General features: G+C 32.7%; 2 protein-coding genes across 3 annotated transcripts; both read left to right on the top strand.

Annotated features, from left to right (window-relative positions):
• The first annotated feature begins 363 nt into the window (after positions 1 to 363).
• LOC145969349 (protein lifeguard 1) lies at positions 364 to 3,372 on the top strand. The gene is made up of 7 exons (XM_083095397.1): positions 364 to 724; positions 935 to 1,179; positions 1,315 to 1,368; positions 1,599 to 1,689; positions 1,789 to 1,914; positions 2,323 to 2,472; positions 2,807 to 3,372. The coding sequence occupies exons 1-7, from the start codon at positions 620 to 622 to the stop codon at positions 2,954 to 2,956; spliced, it is 921 nt and encodes a 306-aa protein (XP_082951523.1). The 5' UTR covers positions 364 to 619; the 3' UTR covers positions 2,957 to 3,372.
• L(2)k05819 (transmembrane protein 94-like protein l(2)k05819) lies at positions 3,234 to 13,675 on the top strand. Of its 2 annotated transcripts, XM_083095395.1 has the most exons (25): positions 3,234 to 3,372; positions 3,600 to 3,770; positions 3,863 to 3,997; positions 4,137 to 4,273; positions 4,612 to 4,805; positions 4,961 to 5,431; positions 5,752 to 5,910; positions 6,067 to 6,173; positions 6,340 to 6,428; positions 6,545 to 6,782; positions 6,906 to 6,999; positions 7,329 to 7,546; positions 7,708 to 7,943; positions 8,219 to 8,343; positions 8,425 to 8,573; positions 9,895 to 10,035; positions 10,511 to 10,654; positions 10,723 to 10,867; positions 10,962 to 11,170; positions 11,295 to 11,469; positions 11,537 to 11,782; positions 11,993 to 12,230; positions 12,592 to 12,685; positions 13,163 to 13,324; positions 13,415 to 13,675. In XM_083095395.1, exons 2-25 carry the CDS (start codon positions 3,607 to 3,609, stop codon positions 13,485 to 13,487), a joined length of 4,143 nt encoding a protein of 1,380 aa, XP_082951521.1. In that variant the 5' UTR covers positions 3,234 to 3,372; positions 3,600 to 3,606; the 3' UTR covers positions 13,488 to 13,675. The 2 variants fall into 2 exon arrangements, with proteins under 2 accessions (XP_082951521.1, XP_082951522.1); XM_083095396.1 differs by lacking the exons at positions 3,234 to 3,372; positions 3,600 to 3,770 and adding an exon at positions 3,774 to 3,780.
• Positions 13,676 to 15,302: the final 1,627 nt, after the last annotated feature.

Raw genomic sequence — 15,302 nt, forward strand, 5'->3', positions numbered from 1 at the left:
TAGTGTATATTGCGTTGACCATATATTTAATTTACTTTGCTAACTTCTGTTGCAACATGTAATAAAATTACAAAATTAACATTATCTGTACTCTGTTTCTTTCGAATTGTGATATCTTTCTATCATTTGATAGTTTATTTAAGTTTCAATGTATTTCTATTATTATCATAGATGATCTGTTTTAATATCTTAAAAACTTTTTCTTTTTCTTATATGTTTGCTAAAAATGTAAAAGGAAAGATATATAATATATTTAATTTAAATAAATGCATGAGATTAAACAAAAGTTGTTACAAAAAATGGAATATTGTATATCTTACATTTATTTATATATTTATTATATAATATTTTTTTTGCTTTTATCCATTTTGTAAGTTAGTCGTAAATCAGTGTACTAAGTACTAATTGCGTTTGACGTTGCATCTTCTAGTATTGAATATTATACGACCATGAACATGTGATTTACATATTATTTATCTCTTCATTTGTTAATCGTGATTGCGTTGATGATAGATTCGGCGTATATTTGGATACATTTATGTACATACTATCGGTACACAAAAATCAGGGAAACGGAAGATTTGATATATGCTGACTGTAATCATTCACGGTCTATCCAATGCGGTCCGACGACGTCGATATCGAGGAATTAGAGCGGATTCCGCAGCACATCCAAGGCCCTCCGCAGTTACCGCCGTTAATCAAAGGACAGAAACTGAAGAGTGTGAGTGACGTTTCACTTATATGGCATATCTCAATAAATTCTTTCAAATAATTTTTCTTTTAATTAATCATGTTCAATGTCGTTTAATGAAACACTAATAATCTCCCTATTATGTGAAATAATAATTGTATAAAATTATATTATGTATTAGTAATGTAATTAAAGATTTAAATAATTTCTCTTAGCTTAACAAATTAATTCCAATTCTAGGGACCGTATACCATCACGGTGACTGATGAAATGGTGGCAATGAGAGAAAGGGAGAACCTGGAGCTGTACAAAGCATGGGTACGAGAGCAGCGCCGGAGGCAAATGTTACCGGAGGAAGATGCTGATGAGTATATTGGCGACTTCAAGGAAGCCGCGATTAGGCGGAGTTTTATTCGCAAGGTCTTTTGCCTCCTTACATTACAATTGACATTCACCATTCTCGTCATATCTATCTTCATGTTTGTGTAAGTATATTCGAGGAAGAGTTTTCTAATACTTCGATTGTGAACTATTCTTTTCTCTCCTTCCTATTTCACTAATTTATTACTTTGCTTTCGATGAGAAATGAATGAATTATTTGCCTTTGAATTATTTTCCAGATATGAAGCACGGTTGTTTATGATATTGCATTGGTATCTGTGGATCGTAGCCATGTAAGACAGAGATTACTTTACCATTTCTTTACCATATAAAAGCAATTTCTGTTGTATTAAATGAATAAGGGAATATAAATAAAAGAGAGAAAACTCTATTTATTTTCTCTTTTATATTTATCTCCTTTACTTAATACAACTCTAATAAAATTATCGATACATCCAAGAAATTCTATATATTATTCAGTGAATTTAAATCTGACTATAAAAGTCTTACTGAATTTCAATAGGGTCTTCTTCATCGTTGCTTATTGTGTCGTGGCTTGTTCTGTACACGCCAGACGAACACCTCCGTTCAATTACATATGCCTGTTTCTGCTGGTAAAATTTCTCACAATTTCAACTTTTCTTCTTTTCTCTTGTAATGAATGATCAATGTAAATTAATCCAATTGAAATAATTCTGGATACCGCATCGCAGACGCTAGGAATGTCGTATTTGGCTGCCTTCGTCTCCGTGTTTTACGACATCGAAGTAATCCTTATCGTTATGGGCATGACTGCAGCTGTCACGACGATAATAGCTCTTATAGCAACGTTCTCCAAGGTAGAAAGAATTTTCTACTAATTTTTCCTATAATTTTTTTATAATTATGGCTTTCTAATTTATAGAACTCGTTATAAGTCTGTACTAAAATATAATGATTAATTAGTTCTCTTTTAATATTTTTACTTTTTTTGCATCATGTGTTTTACAATCTGTAAACAATCTGTAATTTAATATATGTTATATGCTGGGAAGAATATGCTCTAATTATCTTTCTTTTAATATTTTGTTGTAAATGTAGCTTAGATTGATACAGTTTTTTTCTACTTTATTTCTTCTGCTTTTAATTTATATTAAGTCCATTAGTCGAAATGTGAAGTATACATAAAAAATAAGATTACAAGATATATAAGATTACAAGAAAATAAAAAAAAATAAAATTCTCATTATATTATGATTTGATTACAGTTTGATCTGACAATGAGACCAGGCTTATTAATGGTGATCGGGCTGGTTTCGATCGTGGCTATTTTTACGGTGCTAATAATCCTGCTGTTCACTCATATAATGGGTTTACGTCTAATAATCGCTATCATCGGAACGCTGCTGCTCTGCTTGGTTAGTGTGCGAATGATGGATATTATGAAAAAAATTGTTTACTTAGCAATACTTAATATATTTTAATTTAATCACTAAATTTTCTCACATCTCAGAGAATTTCAACGTGTAATAATTCATTATATATATCTCAATTTATCTAAAAAAATCAGAATATTTTCAAATTGCTTAATATTGAAATAATATTTAACATTAAATATTTTAAATTTTAAATATTTAACATTAAGTAATATTTAATATTATTTAAGTAATATTTAATATTTAAATATATACAAATAAAACAAATTATTGAATAGGTAATCGAATATTAATCAAACATTTTATTTATTTTCAGTATTTGTACTTTGACATCCAAACAATCATGGGTGGACGCAGAATAGAATTGGGTCCCGATGAAGTCGTCTTCGCAGCTACACAGATTTACGTTGATATTGTACTGCTATACCAATACTTATTAATGTTTGTAGGATTCTTTCATCGATAACCGATATATCATATATGTGCCTTGATATGTTATTTTACATATATATATTTGGATTATGTATGTACATATTATATTATATAAATATATTCTAATTTTTTTTTTACCTTCTTACACGATTAGTGATACATATTTCACGAATAGCAAAGATATGAACCATTCTTATAAAAGTGTATCTTCGATCGATAATGTAGAAATTTCTAATTTTTGACTCGCGAAAGATTCACTTTGCTGTAATCGCGCCCTAAATAACGAGCCATGTCAAGCCAACTCAAACTATGAAAGTTGTGTGTTTTTTAGTGTTGTTTGTCGCAATTTTTCGAGTAGATTTCGAAAATTGTGCTACTTTTGCCGAGCCATAGATGAACTTCGAAGGAGCTCTCTTTCTCATATCAAACAGCGATTTTTTCCCAAGAAATGTTAGTAAAGTTATAAGCCTTCTCGTATTCTCGACACTCATTCGATTGTGTTTTTCAGTCTATCGTTTTTCGCGATATTATCAGCGAATGTATTATTGAAATTTTTGATACGTAATTATTTGTTTTCCTTTAGTTTTACTATTGTTTTAAGATCCATTGACTGTTGTAAACGTCTTTAATGGCTCAACGATTGTGAATTAACCTCTTGATTTATTTTTATTTTATAGAAATAAAATGGAGAACGACCGATTAAGTGGCAAAGATACTAAGAAGGATGGCAATGTCGAAGCTAAACCTAAGAAAATTTTAGGTTTAACCACTGCAATGGCCTTGAATACACTGCATCGTGATGTTGGACGTGTTTTGCAGGAGTATGAAGAGGATTACAGGAAAAATAAGTAGTATCTTGTACAGCGATTGTGATTATTTCAAGTACAAGTATATGTTCATATGACACTTATCTTTACAGTGATGATTCTTTATGATTTAGAAAGTACAGAGGTTGGCTGAAGGATACTTTGCATCATCGCAGCCAATATACGACGCTCTGTTGGACATCTGCAATTGCACTGTTGATCAATGCCGTTATCCTCATGTTTGTGTTCTTTGCACTCAATGAAACACGGTAAATTGACTTTATAAATGTAAATTTATTCAAGATCTTTGCTATATTTCTCATCTGTCTTGTTTGCTTATCAGATAATAATAGCTCGAATAGTAGTATCATTGACACTCGTGTTCCATAAATGAGTGTGCCATTGCAGGTATTCTACACTGCCATACGAAGGACTGATAGTCTGTTGTTTAGTAGTATTGAATTTTATTTTAGTGATGTTGGATAACAAATTACGACACGAGGAGATTCCTCATAGAGTGAAAATTCTTCTTAACCAACTTAACGGTATGTATTTTTAAACAATGCATTATACTTATTCCATAGAATAACGTACAATTTCTTACTTTAATTCCTAACTACTTTAAAATCGACTTCTTTATAAAAATGTTGAAAAAGAAGCATATGGTTTACGTTGCAAGTTTTTAATTTTCTATAAATTTCAAGATTTAACATTTTACTAAAATTCACATTACAGTTTTACTTGTTGTACAATCGATTATATTTGTAATATTAATTTAGCCCTTAAAATTTAAATTGCAAGTAATTGTATAGATCTTTGACAATCCATATGTTACAATTTTTCTGTGGTATATATGAATAAAAATGCATGCTCAAAATTGCAGTTGCACGTTCTACATGTCGATGGAAGCCCGAGAATTACCCGCATCTATGCAGTCCGCAGTCCCCTTGCCTGACCTTGCAATGGACGTATCGAGACGGTGAAATAGTTAACTTGCCATGGGCATTATTGGTAGCCGGTGACATAATTGTGATGAAGCCAGGCCAACAAGCGCCTGGATATTGCATATCATATGATGTATGTAATTACGTCATATACCTATCATTTCAGCATATCATTTTTAAGCTACTTTAAATTATTATAGAATCATAAAGAAGTCACTTGATAGAAAAGTAAATCACAAGCCCTCTATTCAGGAGATTGAATCTCCTGTGTATTGATCGAATTTTCAGGATCCGGAAGCGCCGGTCTTGCACGCCAAGGAGACTTATAATCCACCAGTCCACAGCGCCAACGAAATCTTCTCCACACCGCAGGCTCGCGTGCCTTTGAAAAACAAGATCTATAAACTCCAGGAGACGCCGTATCTGGTGAATCTACGAATGGCACTGGATCAAGCACTCGATCGACCAGTCACTTATCATAATCGCAAGCGTCATTTGCTGATGATCTGCTGTATTGAACAAATGGCCTATCCAATACTTCTGATTATTATTCTCGTGGTTAATCTGCTGCGTTATTTGTATCCGGCGGACTATTTCGGTACTGGCCACTGGAGTGAGATGTTCCTGCTGCAACCGATCGCCGTGAGTCTTCCCTTGCTGCCGTTGATGTTCCCCTCCTGCTGGATATTTCTCAATTGCTTTGGCATGGCTCGCTTTAAGGCATTGTTCAAGCTCTACTTATCAGCGAAAAAACTTCAGGTTGGTGTGAATATCTGGATATTTGCGCATAAACTTATTAAAAGTTTAATTCTTCAATTTTTCGGGATATTTAAGAAAATTATTTTCAGATTGTAATGTATATAGTATAAAATAATATCTATATGACGTATAATTATACAATTGTACAATAATAATAATATATTATTAGTAATAAATTACATAATATTTTCATACACAATTTATATAAAATTATTTTATTTTGCATCAAATGAAATAATAAAGTCATAAAAATTTCACAACTGTAAATCTTTTATACATTACATGTATATTGTATATAATATGGATTTTTTAAAATTTAGTTTATAGATCCTTTCGAGGATGCAGACAATGGTCCCAGTCATCCAGATGTAGTGTACAACTGGCTTGAACTCAAGAAATACTTTTTCGACATTCTTTTCGGCAAGGAGCGCATGATGTCGCGATCTGCGAGTATCTTGCACGTTTTAGGTTCTGTGACTGTAAGTTATTATAGCACGAATCGATTATAAATACTTCCCCAATTGAATATGAATAATTGGATGTCAAAAATAATCAGAAGATATATAAGTTATATCGAAAATAATCGGAATAAACTTTTATCGAGTCATTGGATTATATTGTGCATATTTTTGCAGGCATTATGTTGCGTGGATAAGAAGGGACTTCTGTCATGGCCTAATCCCACAGCGGAGAAAGTATTTTTCCTCCGTAACGCGAATAATACTTTATCACCAAGTTCGAGGTAGTCATCTTGTAGTCATTCAATTGGGATATAAGAATCCGAGTATCTAGAAGTTCAAGAATTTGATATTCCCTCAAGAGATAATGGAATTTAACGTAACTTATAAATTGCATGAAATTGAGCAATAAAATCGTGTCGATAAGATTACAGTCTTATTCTTTTACAGTACCGGTAGCGTGGATAAAACAGTGGATAAAACCCAAGAATCCGAAGAAACGAAGATAAACTCCAATAGAACGTCTTATGTACAACACGGTAAGAAAGAAATGATATAGCGAAAGAAACGCATAACATGTTTCTCCGTCGAAAGTGCCGCACGTCTCCCGAGCGAAAGAAACGCATGATATAACAATAGCTTCGACGCTTCACAGATATGTCGCATTCCGCCGCCGAAGTGTTGGATCTCACGCATGATCACGCTCTGCCATTCCGACTGCAATTCGACGATCATTCGTGGCGACAGCATCTCAACTCGTTGAAGCCACTTGGTCTAGCAATTCTCCTCAATACTTGCAACATGGATACGCAGGAGCATTACACGCAGTTCTGTTGCCATGTAACTTGCGAAGCTCTATACAACGAGAATCTGGTCCCAGTTACGAACAGACGGTACACGTTTTTCATTTGTTATTCTTCACTCTTAAAGATAGCTCAAGCATAATAGTTGTTTGATTTCTCTTTGCGATTAAATTTCGAGATAATTGTAAGTTTGAAATTTGCATATATTACCAGATGTCTGTGTGAACTAGCAAAGCAAATCGGCTTTCAAGATCAAGCGCAAAAAATTTTTCAATTGGAGCAACAACTGTACACATTTAGACATGTGGCAAGTATTATTCATAATTATAATAATTAATTTAATTTTTCGAATATTGTATAATATCAATCTTTGTTAAAATTTCAAAGAGCATACACACACACACACACACACACACACACACACACACACACATATCCATCTACTGACTCACATCGATAGTACATCACAAAAATATCGATTTAAATTTAAATTATTTAACACTAATTTTATTCGCAGTAGTTTTTTAAAGAATTTATTCTTATAAAATAAAAATAAATTATTTGGACGATGGATATTTATTATAAGTCATGAAAGCAGATAAGATTCGAAAAAAATTAAAACCATTTCGTTGATAGCAACCAGAAATGGTCAGACGGGATATAAAATTCGCGCGTTCATTGAGCATCGCGACAAAGTTGAAGTTTCCATTCCCTCACATGGTTGCTGTGGTCGTGAAGGAACGCAGCGGCGGTGGCCTCCAATTATTAACGCAAGGAACTGCTGACATAATTTTGGACTCATGCATCGAATACTGGGACGGTCACGATCTCTGTCCTTTTTCCGCATTGGACAGGTATTATATTGTTATCCGATCCTCTGATATCTTTGTCCGTATTTCTGCGAAACGTTTTTTAAAATGTTTAGCCAATTACACTTGTAACGCTTGACCGAACATTTTAGAAACGTCCTGTATTAGGCCTAATGCTTTGACGATTTTTCTTTTCGGCGTCGCAGAAAGAAAGTGCAAGACTTTTATCAGAGAACGAGCCTGACCTCGTACTGCACCGCGTTCGCTTATCGGCCATTAACACGCGCTATCAGGGACAAGATGTCCGAAATATATTTGGAGCTTCCCGCGGACAGTAAACACTTGTACACACCTCATAGGAGTCCAACCCCTCTGCCATGGGACTTTAGGAATGTTCTTGATCCTAGAGTACGAGGAATACTCGGACAGTTTCATTCGACAGGTTGATGCAGTCATTAATCTAATAATTTTTTTTTAATATTGAATGAGAAAAAAGTCTTAATAATTGCAAAATCAAAAATAGTGAAAGTAAAAAGGCAAAAATAATCTTCTGCTTTTGCTATTTTTGTATTCTTTAATTGCGATATATTTTTATATTAATATTATTTTATTTATCTTCTATTTTTTATATTAAAGTTCTTTAAAATAAATTTACAAAATAAATTTTTATTTCACAAATATTTCAATTAAAAAATTATGCTTTATTTTTTTTTTTAGATTCCTTATTGTGCAACGAAAATAAGGATGACGATGTGAGCGATATCGAAAGCTGCTTTGACATTCAGTGCAATCAAGTCTTCATCGGCATGGTTACTATGCAATATCAGGCACAAACGGATATGGTATGATAATCGATTTTTTCTTATATATACTTCTTATATTTGTTTTATATATATACATGTATATTTTTTTAATGAGTACAGGTACAACTAATTGAACAATTGGACAGGGCATGCATAAGATTCGTCCATTTTAGCAAGGAAAACGAGTTGCGCTCGCGCGTCTTCTCAGAGAAGATGGGTTTGGAGAGCGGCTGGAATTGCCACATCTCGTTACTTAGCGAGGGAGCCAGGTATCATGCGTTAGAACTTGACGTTTCTCTTTCGATGTCTCTCGAACTTCTCATGGGGCATATTCGTGACTTTCTTTTGATCGTCGATGCCTCTAATCCGACACTTTTGACTCTTTTGATTCTGCTAAGAGATTCTTTTCTAAGAAAAAAATTCAAGGAAAATTTCGAGAGGATAAAGATTAGAGAAAGACGATTTAAAAAGAAAGTATTTTCGATCGAAAGAATTTAATTATAGGACAGGACATGCAATCATACAAAAAGGCTGCACGCATATTAACGATTAGTGAATTTTCTAATTCTCGTTAGAGAGAGCAAACTGCTACGAGGCTTGAATGTAAGATGTGTACGTGTATATTGCAGGAGACAGCAATGGCTGGAGAGATATCCGCATATGCCCTCGTCGTATATGTTTGTCTATACGTCTTTTTTACCTCTGTTATTGTTAATCTCGAGCTGCATGTATACATGTCGTTATTATGCAAGATATCTCGAAGAAAACAATGTTATTTGGAATCGATTTATTTTTGAGAATTCAAATACAACCGGAAAATAAATTAATCGTTCCGAAAGTCGAGAATTTCTAAGATTCTTAAAGACTATCAACGATTAAGAATTGAATTAGTTTAAAATCGTATTTTATGAAGAGAAAAAAAAAGATGAAAAACTTCTCCGAGGCGTCTTACATCTAATCTCAGATAATGCCACATGTTTGGCTGCAGTGTTCTAATACTTGATACGTGATACTAATATTTCATTTTTTATTCGAGGCATCGAATCGCAAGTTCTATTTATATAAGATTGCTTTATATCAGGGTGTCTACTCCCTGGAAAAACCGGGATTTCTTTTTTACTTAGAAAAATATCTAGATAAGCACATAAGCAGTACACATTCTTCGTTGTCAATTTTAGCGATAAAAGAAGATAAAAATATTATGCAAGTGAAAAATATTATCTTACAAAAATTATTCAGTTTTTTCAATGTTTTTTTAAACTTAACATTCGCAACTTTGGTGATTCCATTTTTCCTTCACATGAGTGAAAAGTATTAGAAAAGATACACAATAAAAAAAACTTATTTAAAAAGTTGTCTTTAAACATTCTCAGAGGTTTCTTTTTTTTATAAAATTTGAGATAACCTTCTATACTCTGTCTCATATCACACTTCTGTTAAGTACTTATGCTCCTGAACAAAGGGACAGTAACGAGATTGCGATTCGATGCTATTTGATCATGCGAATACACAAACATTCATACGAGAAGAAGAGATGCACACTCATATATACTTGATTGTAACTAACACACACACACATGACAATATCAGGTCCGAGAGTCCAGTGGGTTGGTGGGTGAGCCAGGCGGCAGCCATGTCCTCACCCACTCCTTCACCCACGGCCCAATCTCATCAGCCTAATTACTCCTGCATGGACGAGGCCAGCCACTTGCTTAATCGTGTCTTACCTCGGTATGTTACACCGATTACATGTAGAGATTAATACAGCTTATATTATAAAATCGAACTTTACTTGTCAAAGAAAAATAAAAGAAAAAATTAAAAGAATGATATTAATCCTAGAATGTGCGAAAGCTAGTAATAAAAGCTTGTAGAAATGGATTTCAAAAGTTCCAATCGAAGAAGTGGTTTCAAATTTCGTTATATTATTACTTAAAAGATGAAAAGATTTAATCAAAAAAATAATACAAGAAAATATAATCAGAAAACTCTCTTATGCATTCTATGGTTAAAATTATTATAAAAATGCGCAGCATGACAGAAAAATTTTCGACGATTTGTTACTTTGAAAGCTTTACCAAATCTGCGACAACTTGACACATTCTCTTGGCTTCTGGCAATCTGCGTTGATGTGTTTCTATCGATCAGGATACTTGGGGGAAATCAAGAACGCATTCATCAAGAAGGAATGCCTTTCGTTTTTTAGCACTAATCTAAACAACAGTCGAGCGATGAGTATGTCAGCGCCGAGTGCCATCAACACGGACTTCGCGACAGTGAAGTTCGATGACGAGACCACCGAATGGAACAACACGGGGACCTCACAGGCCAAGAGCGCCATGAGTCACAGGTAGGAAGTGATGTCTAAAAATGTGCAGCCGATAGAGATTTAATTATCGAGCGAATTGTGTACTTTAGGGAACAGGACACGATGAGAAGCGAGGACAGTGTTCTAGTGCAAAGCGTCGATTTGGGTTCGGGTCAGGAAGCTTGGAGGTCCTTGAGCTGCCTCACCGATAGCACTGAGCAAAGCGCGCCGGTCAACTTTGATCTGTCCAATAGAGTAGGCAAATCTCCCTTTTTAGATTAAATTATATAATTATTATCTCTAACTATATATAATATGTCATAAAACTGATTATTTGCACTCTGAATAGGCGAAACTGCCGAGAGGCATAGACAAGATACGTCCACATATAGAGCTAATCGACAACGTGCCGCTGCTCGTGTCTCTATTTACTGACTGCAACACCACGGTGACCCGCGAGATGCTGCACATCATGCAGGATTACGGTGAAGTGGTATGTGTGCTCGGCTCATCCGCCAACGCCGAGAACATGCCGATCTTCATGCAGGCTGACGCCGGGTAATTTTATTTTCCATATGATTTACAATTTAATAAAATTCTCGATAAAGTTAAGATTCTGAACGCTATTCTTAATCTCGCCTATTCGAGAGTTTTATAAAAACTTTGTAAATCAATTGCGCAGAGTGGCAGTGGAGCCGTTGTATCCCCAGGTGTGTCAGAAAGTACCCGTCCTAGTGCCCACCACGGAAGACCAAGGAATCTCTCCCGTCGATCTCAGTAGAACGCTCAACTCGGTTGCATGCTCGCTAAGTGTGAAGCGCGAAGATCCCGTAGCGATTTTCCACCTCATTATGGAGGTACGTTATACTCAATATATATTTGAACAGACGGTGTCTACATTTTCATCTTTTCCTACATATATAGGCTCGTCATTACATGAAGAATTTGTGGAACTGCATACAATTTTGGCTATGTTGTTCGGTCACACTCGCCTTCACACAAACATTGTCAGCGTTTTTGCTACTACCGCCGCTGTTCTCCATCGATCAGATACTTTGGCTGTGCTGCTTCATCATCCCTGTGTTGTCGACATCCATGATCGCTACGCCAATAGATCCGACAATAATGCAACGCGCGACCGGGAAGAATCAGTGCATAGTCAATGGGGAGGTGAGAGGAGGCAGTGAATGTGCAGTATAAGACTCATCCCGAAATGTTTCCTCTTTGAATCTCGCGCGTTAAAATCTATTTTAAAAAAAGAATGTCACTCTTATTCCCCAATTATTCAAGGAGTTCTTAAACTGCTTATTTTCTGCAGTCCAAGCAGCGTCTTTAGAAATAAAAAGAACAGAATTTAATATGAATATATTATGTAAATAGATGATACTATTCGTGCTGTGGTGTTACGGCAGCAAGTTCCTGCCGACGGTGATCTCGGTGATCCTGTCGCAGTGCATCTCCTTCCTGTCCCTTTGCCCCGTCTACATGCCGCAAAACTCCAAGTGCCTGTATATATATCCGGATCCGCGGGACCAGATTTGGAGCGGCTGGGGTAGCAAACCTATCGTCATCCTAGTCGTGCAGCATTTCGCTCTGACCCTTATAGTCTTGCACTTCGGTAATTATTTTCATCAATATCATATTATTACAATATATTATTAGTATATTGGAGTTTCAAAAGTTATTTTTTATTTGTGAAATAAAGTTAAAGGCGAAATCATGTAGCTTTGATTTCTCAATTTTCATTAATTGAAATAATTATGGTTACAAATTCACTTTTGATTCACGTTTTCATATACATTTCAAACTTTTCCTTTTTCTTTAAGAGAAAAAATTCATATTAATGATTTTATTTGAAAAAACATTTCAAAGAAAAATTTCTATGTGTGTTAGTAATAATAATATATACATTAAAAGTTAATGTATATATTAATATGCACAAAGATTGTTAATTAATATTAATTTTGTTTCTCTTTCAGTTACAATATCTGTCAGTTTTGTGCATAGAGAATACTCGATATGGAGGAAAAATCCTATGAATAATTTCACTTGGTTTCTCAGTGTGCTTATTGTGTAAGCAAAGGATTCTGATTGAATAATCAGTATTGGGAAAGTTATTTTATAAAAATAAATTATTCAAAATTTAAGGAGTTATATATAAAATACACTCGTATAAAATTAACATTTTTCAAATTTTTTTTCAATGTTAAAAGAGATATAATTTCTATATGAATATCTTTATAGATATAAAATGTATAACATAATAATTTTGAATATTTTTTTTTTTTTTAAGAATTTATATTTCTATAAATATAAATAACAGCTTTTCTTAAGTTTTTTTTTAATTTTTAAAGGATAAAGTCGCAATTTTTAATTTTACAATGTTTATTATAATTTTAAAATCCTTATATACTACGGTAATTTATTAGTCAAATTTGTTTTTAATCTGCAAAAGTTACTTATATTTCCCAATCCTGTGAACTAGTCTTGTGTACTAGTAGAATTAAGTGTTTAAAAAAAAAGATATATACAATTATTGCATTATTTCAGATTATGCGTGCAAATGGTGTTCTCTGGAGTAGTATTCCATAGATTTTGGCGAGAAGAAGGCAAAAAAATCGAAAACTTTCCGATATACGTGCCATTATTTTTTTTGCTCTCTATTCCATTGACATTTGCAATTAACGAATTGATCAAATGGCAAGAAATCAAGTAAGTTATCATTTCTAAATACTTTTGATCATTAAAAATAAAGATACAATCCAATTCGTTAAATTAATGTTTCTGTCTCATTTTTTTCAGAGTCGACGTTAGGTACCAAAAAAGAGCACGTCTAGAATTTGGCACAAAGCTTGGAATGAATTCGCCATTTTAACTCAGTTCCCGACATCATTTGTTTTCAAAGTATCACAAATGTTTAAAAGAAGAAATACGGGTATAATATTAAGTATTGTAACTTGACTATTACAAAATAACTTGAACAGATTCTTGAGGATCAAGCGCAGATAAAGATATATATAATACAAATTTATATTTTCTCTTATATGAATACTAATATATATATATGTATATATATATATATATATATATATATATATAAAATTTAAATTTTTAAATTTTAAATTTTAATTTAAAATTTAAAAATTTAAAATTAAAATTAAAATTAAAATTTTTAAATTTAAATTTATTAATATATATAAATATATATATTTTATATATGTATATATATATATATATATATATATATGATTTATAAAATTTCAGCATCATATAATTAAAGTATTTGTAGAATTATTATCTAAGCATTTTCATCTGCTATTATCTTTTATTAGTCTGTTCAAATCATTTTGAATAAATATTTGGAGAACCATTAAAATATATAAAATATGTAGGGATAATTATAAGTATTATATTAATATTACACTTCTCAATTGTTGCAAGTTCTAAGGATTTAGAAAGGTTTTGACGGAAAGAGATTCATGTACTTACCATGTTATGTCTAATATTGCCAAACGATAGATAGAAACAGAGCACTGGTATTTTTCTATAGTGACATGTGTATTTATAATTTAAAATGCGATGATGAACAGATGGAGTCATCAATTACGAGCTTAAACGAGTGTTATGCAGAATTTCTTTTATGTAATATATATCGCGGGATAGTTTCTATTACATTTTTTTGTAAGCTCGCTTGATAGAGTGATTCCTATGATAGTGAGTTTCTTTACAAGCCATAAAAATCATGGGAGCGTATCACTTTTCTCATGATTCTAATTTAAGATGCTCATACATAGATATCATCGATCCCTAAATTTTGTTAAAAAAAATGATTTTATAATTTAATAGTGAAAAATTTCAAAATAATTGTTGAAAAACGTATTTAAAAGATTTTTCCAGGATCTGTAGCAATGTGAAAGTACCTGATAAGTCTGAGGCATCTTGTGTTTGATCTTAGTGCTACCTAAATTAACTTGTACATAAATGTTCCTATTGTAATAGTTATTTATTTGTTTAGCGCGATTATAAGAGAGATTAGGAAATTTTAGCGAATTAAATGTACTCGGCGAGAGATTGTGACTGCAAGTCCTATCAAAAAGTTCGAGTAAGCGAAAGTCTCGCTGGTACGAGGTTCCTTTAGTTGTGAAATAGTTCTCAGTCAGATAATTTGATCGTATAAATTTGTCGACTTTCTATCAAAAGTAATAGAAATTATACAGTAAAATGCGATGTGATTGTCAAGATTTTATTTTTTAAAAAATACAAACATACAAACCTCCATATTCTAGCAAACTTTTATTATTTATTATTAACTAAATCACTACATAAATTCAATTTTTCTCCTTGTGTTCCTCTATCCTCATCATTCCACATTGTTTATTGATAAGACAATCTTATCATATTTTGTTTCTATTTATCTTTTCACAAATTTATTACCTGCAATATCATTTTGCACAAAGTGTGTCAGTGTTGAAACAGGAAATGAAAAAAAATTAAGAATAGAGATTATACAATTTTGATGATTTAAGAATATGTATTTGAATCTAAACGATTTTTGAATTTTTATTACTATATTTTCATTAAATATATTTTAATACGATTAATATTTTATTAGTCTTAAATTCAGCTTGTCGCAATAAAGTGAATTTTTTTAAGGAGGAGGTAAATTATATTGCAATAATAAAATATTAAA

This window comes from Camponotus vicinus, unplaced genomic scaffold (assembly GCF_025532165.1).
Source record: "Camponotus vicinus isolate PSW18456_S1 unplaced genomic scaffold, iyCamVici1.0 SCAF_3, whole genome shotgun sequence".
NCBI lineage: Eukaryota > Metazoa > Arthropoda > Insecta > Hymenoptera > Formicidae > Camponotus > Camponotus vicinus.

Excerpts from the sequence above, each read along its gene's own strand:
- LOC145969349 (XM_083095397.1), top strand. The coding sequence starts at position 620 with ATGCGGTCCGACGACGTCGATATCGAGGAATTAGAGCGGATTCCGCAG. Across the intron at positions 725-934 it reads AAGGACAGAAACTGAAGAGT|GGACCGTATACCATCACGGT; the intron begins GTGAGTGACGTT and ends TTCCAATTCTAG. Across the intron at positions 1,180-1,314 it reads ATATCTATCTTCATGTTTGT|ATATGAAGCACGGTTGTTTA; the intron begins GTAAGTATATTC and ends ATTATTTTCCAG.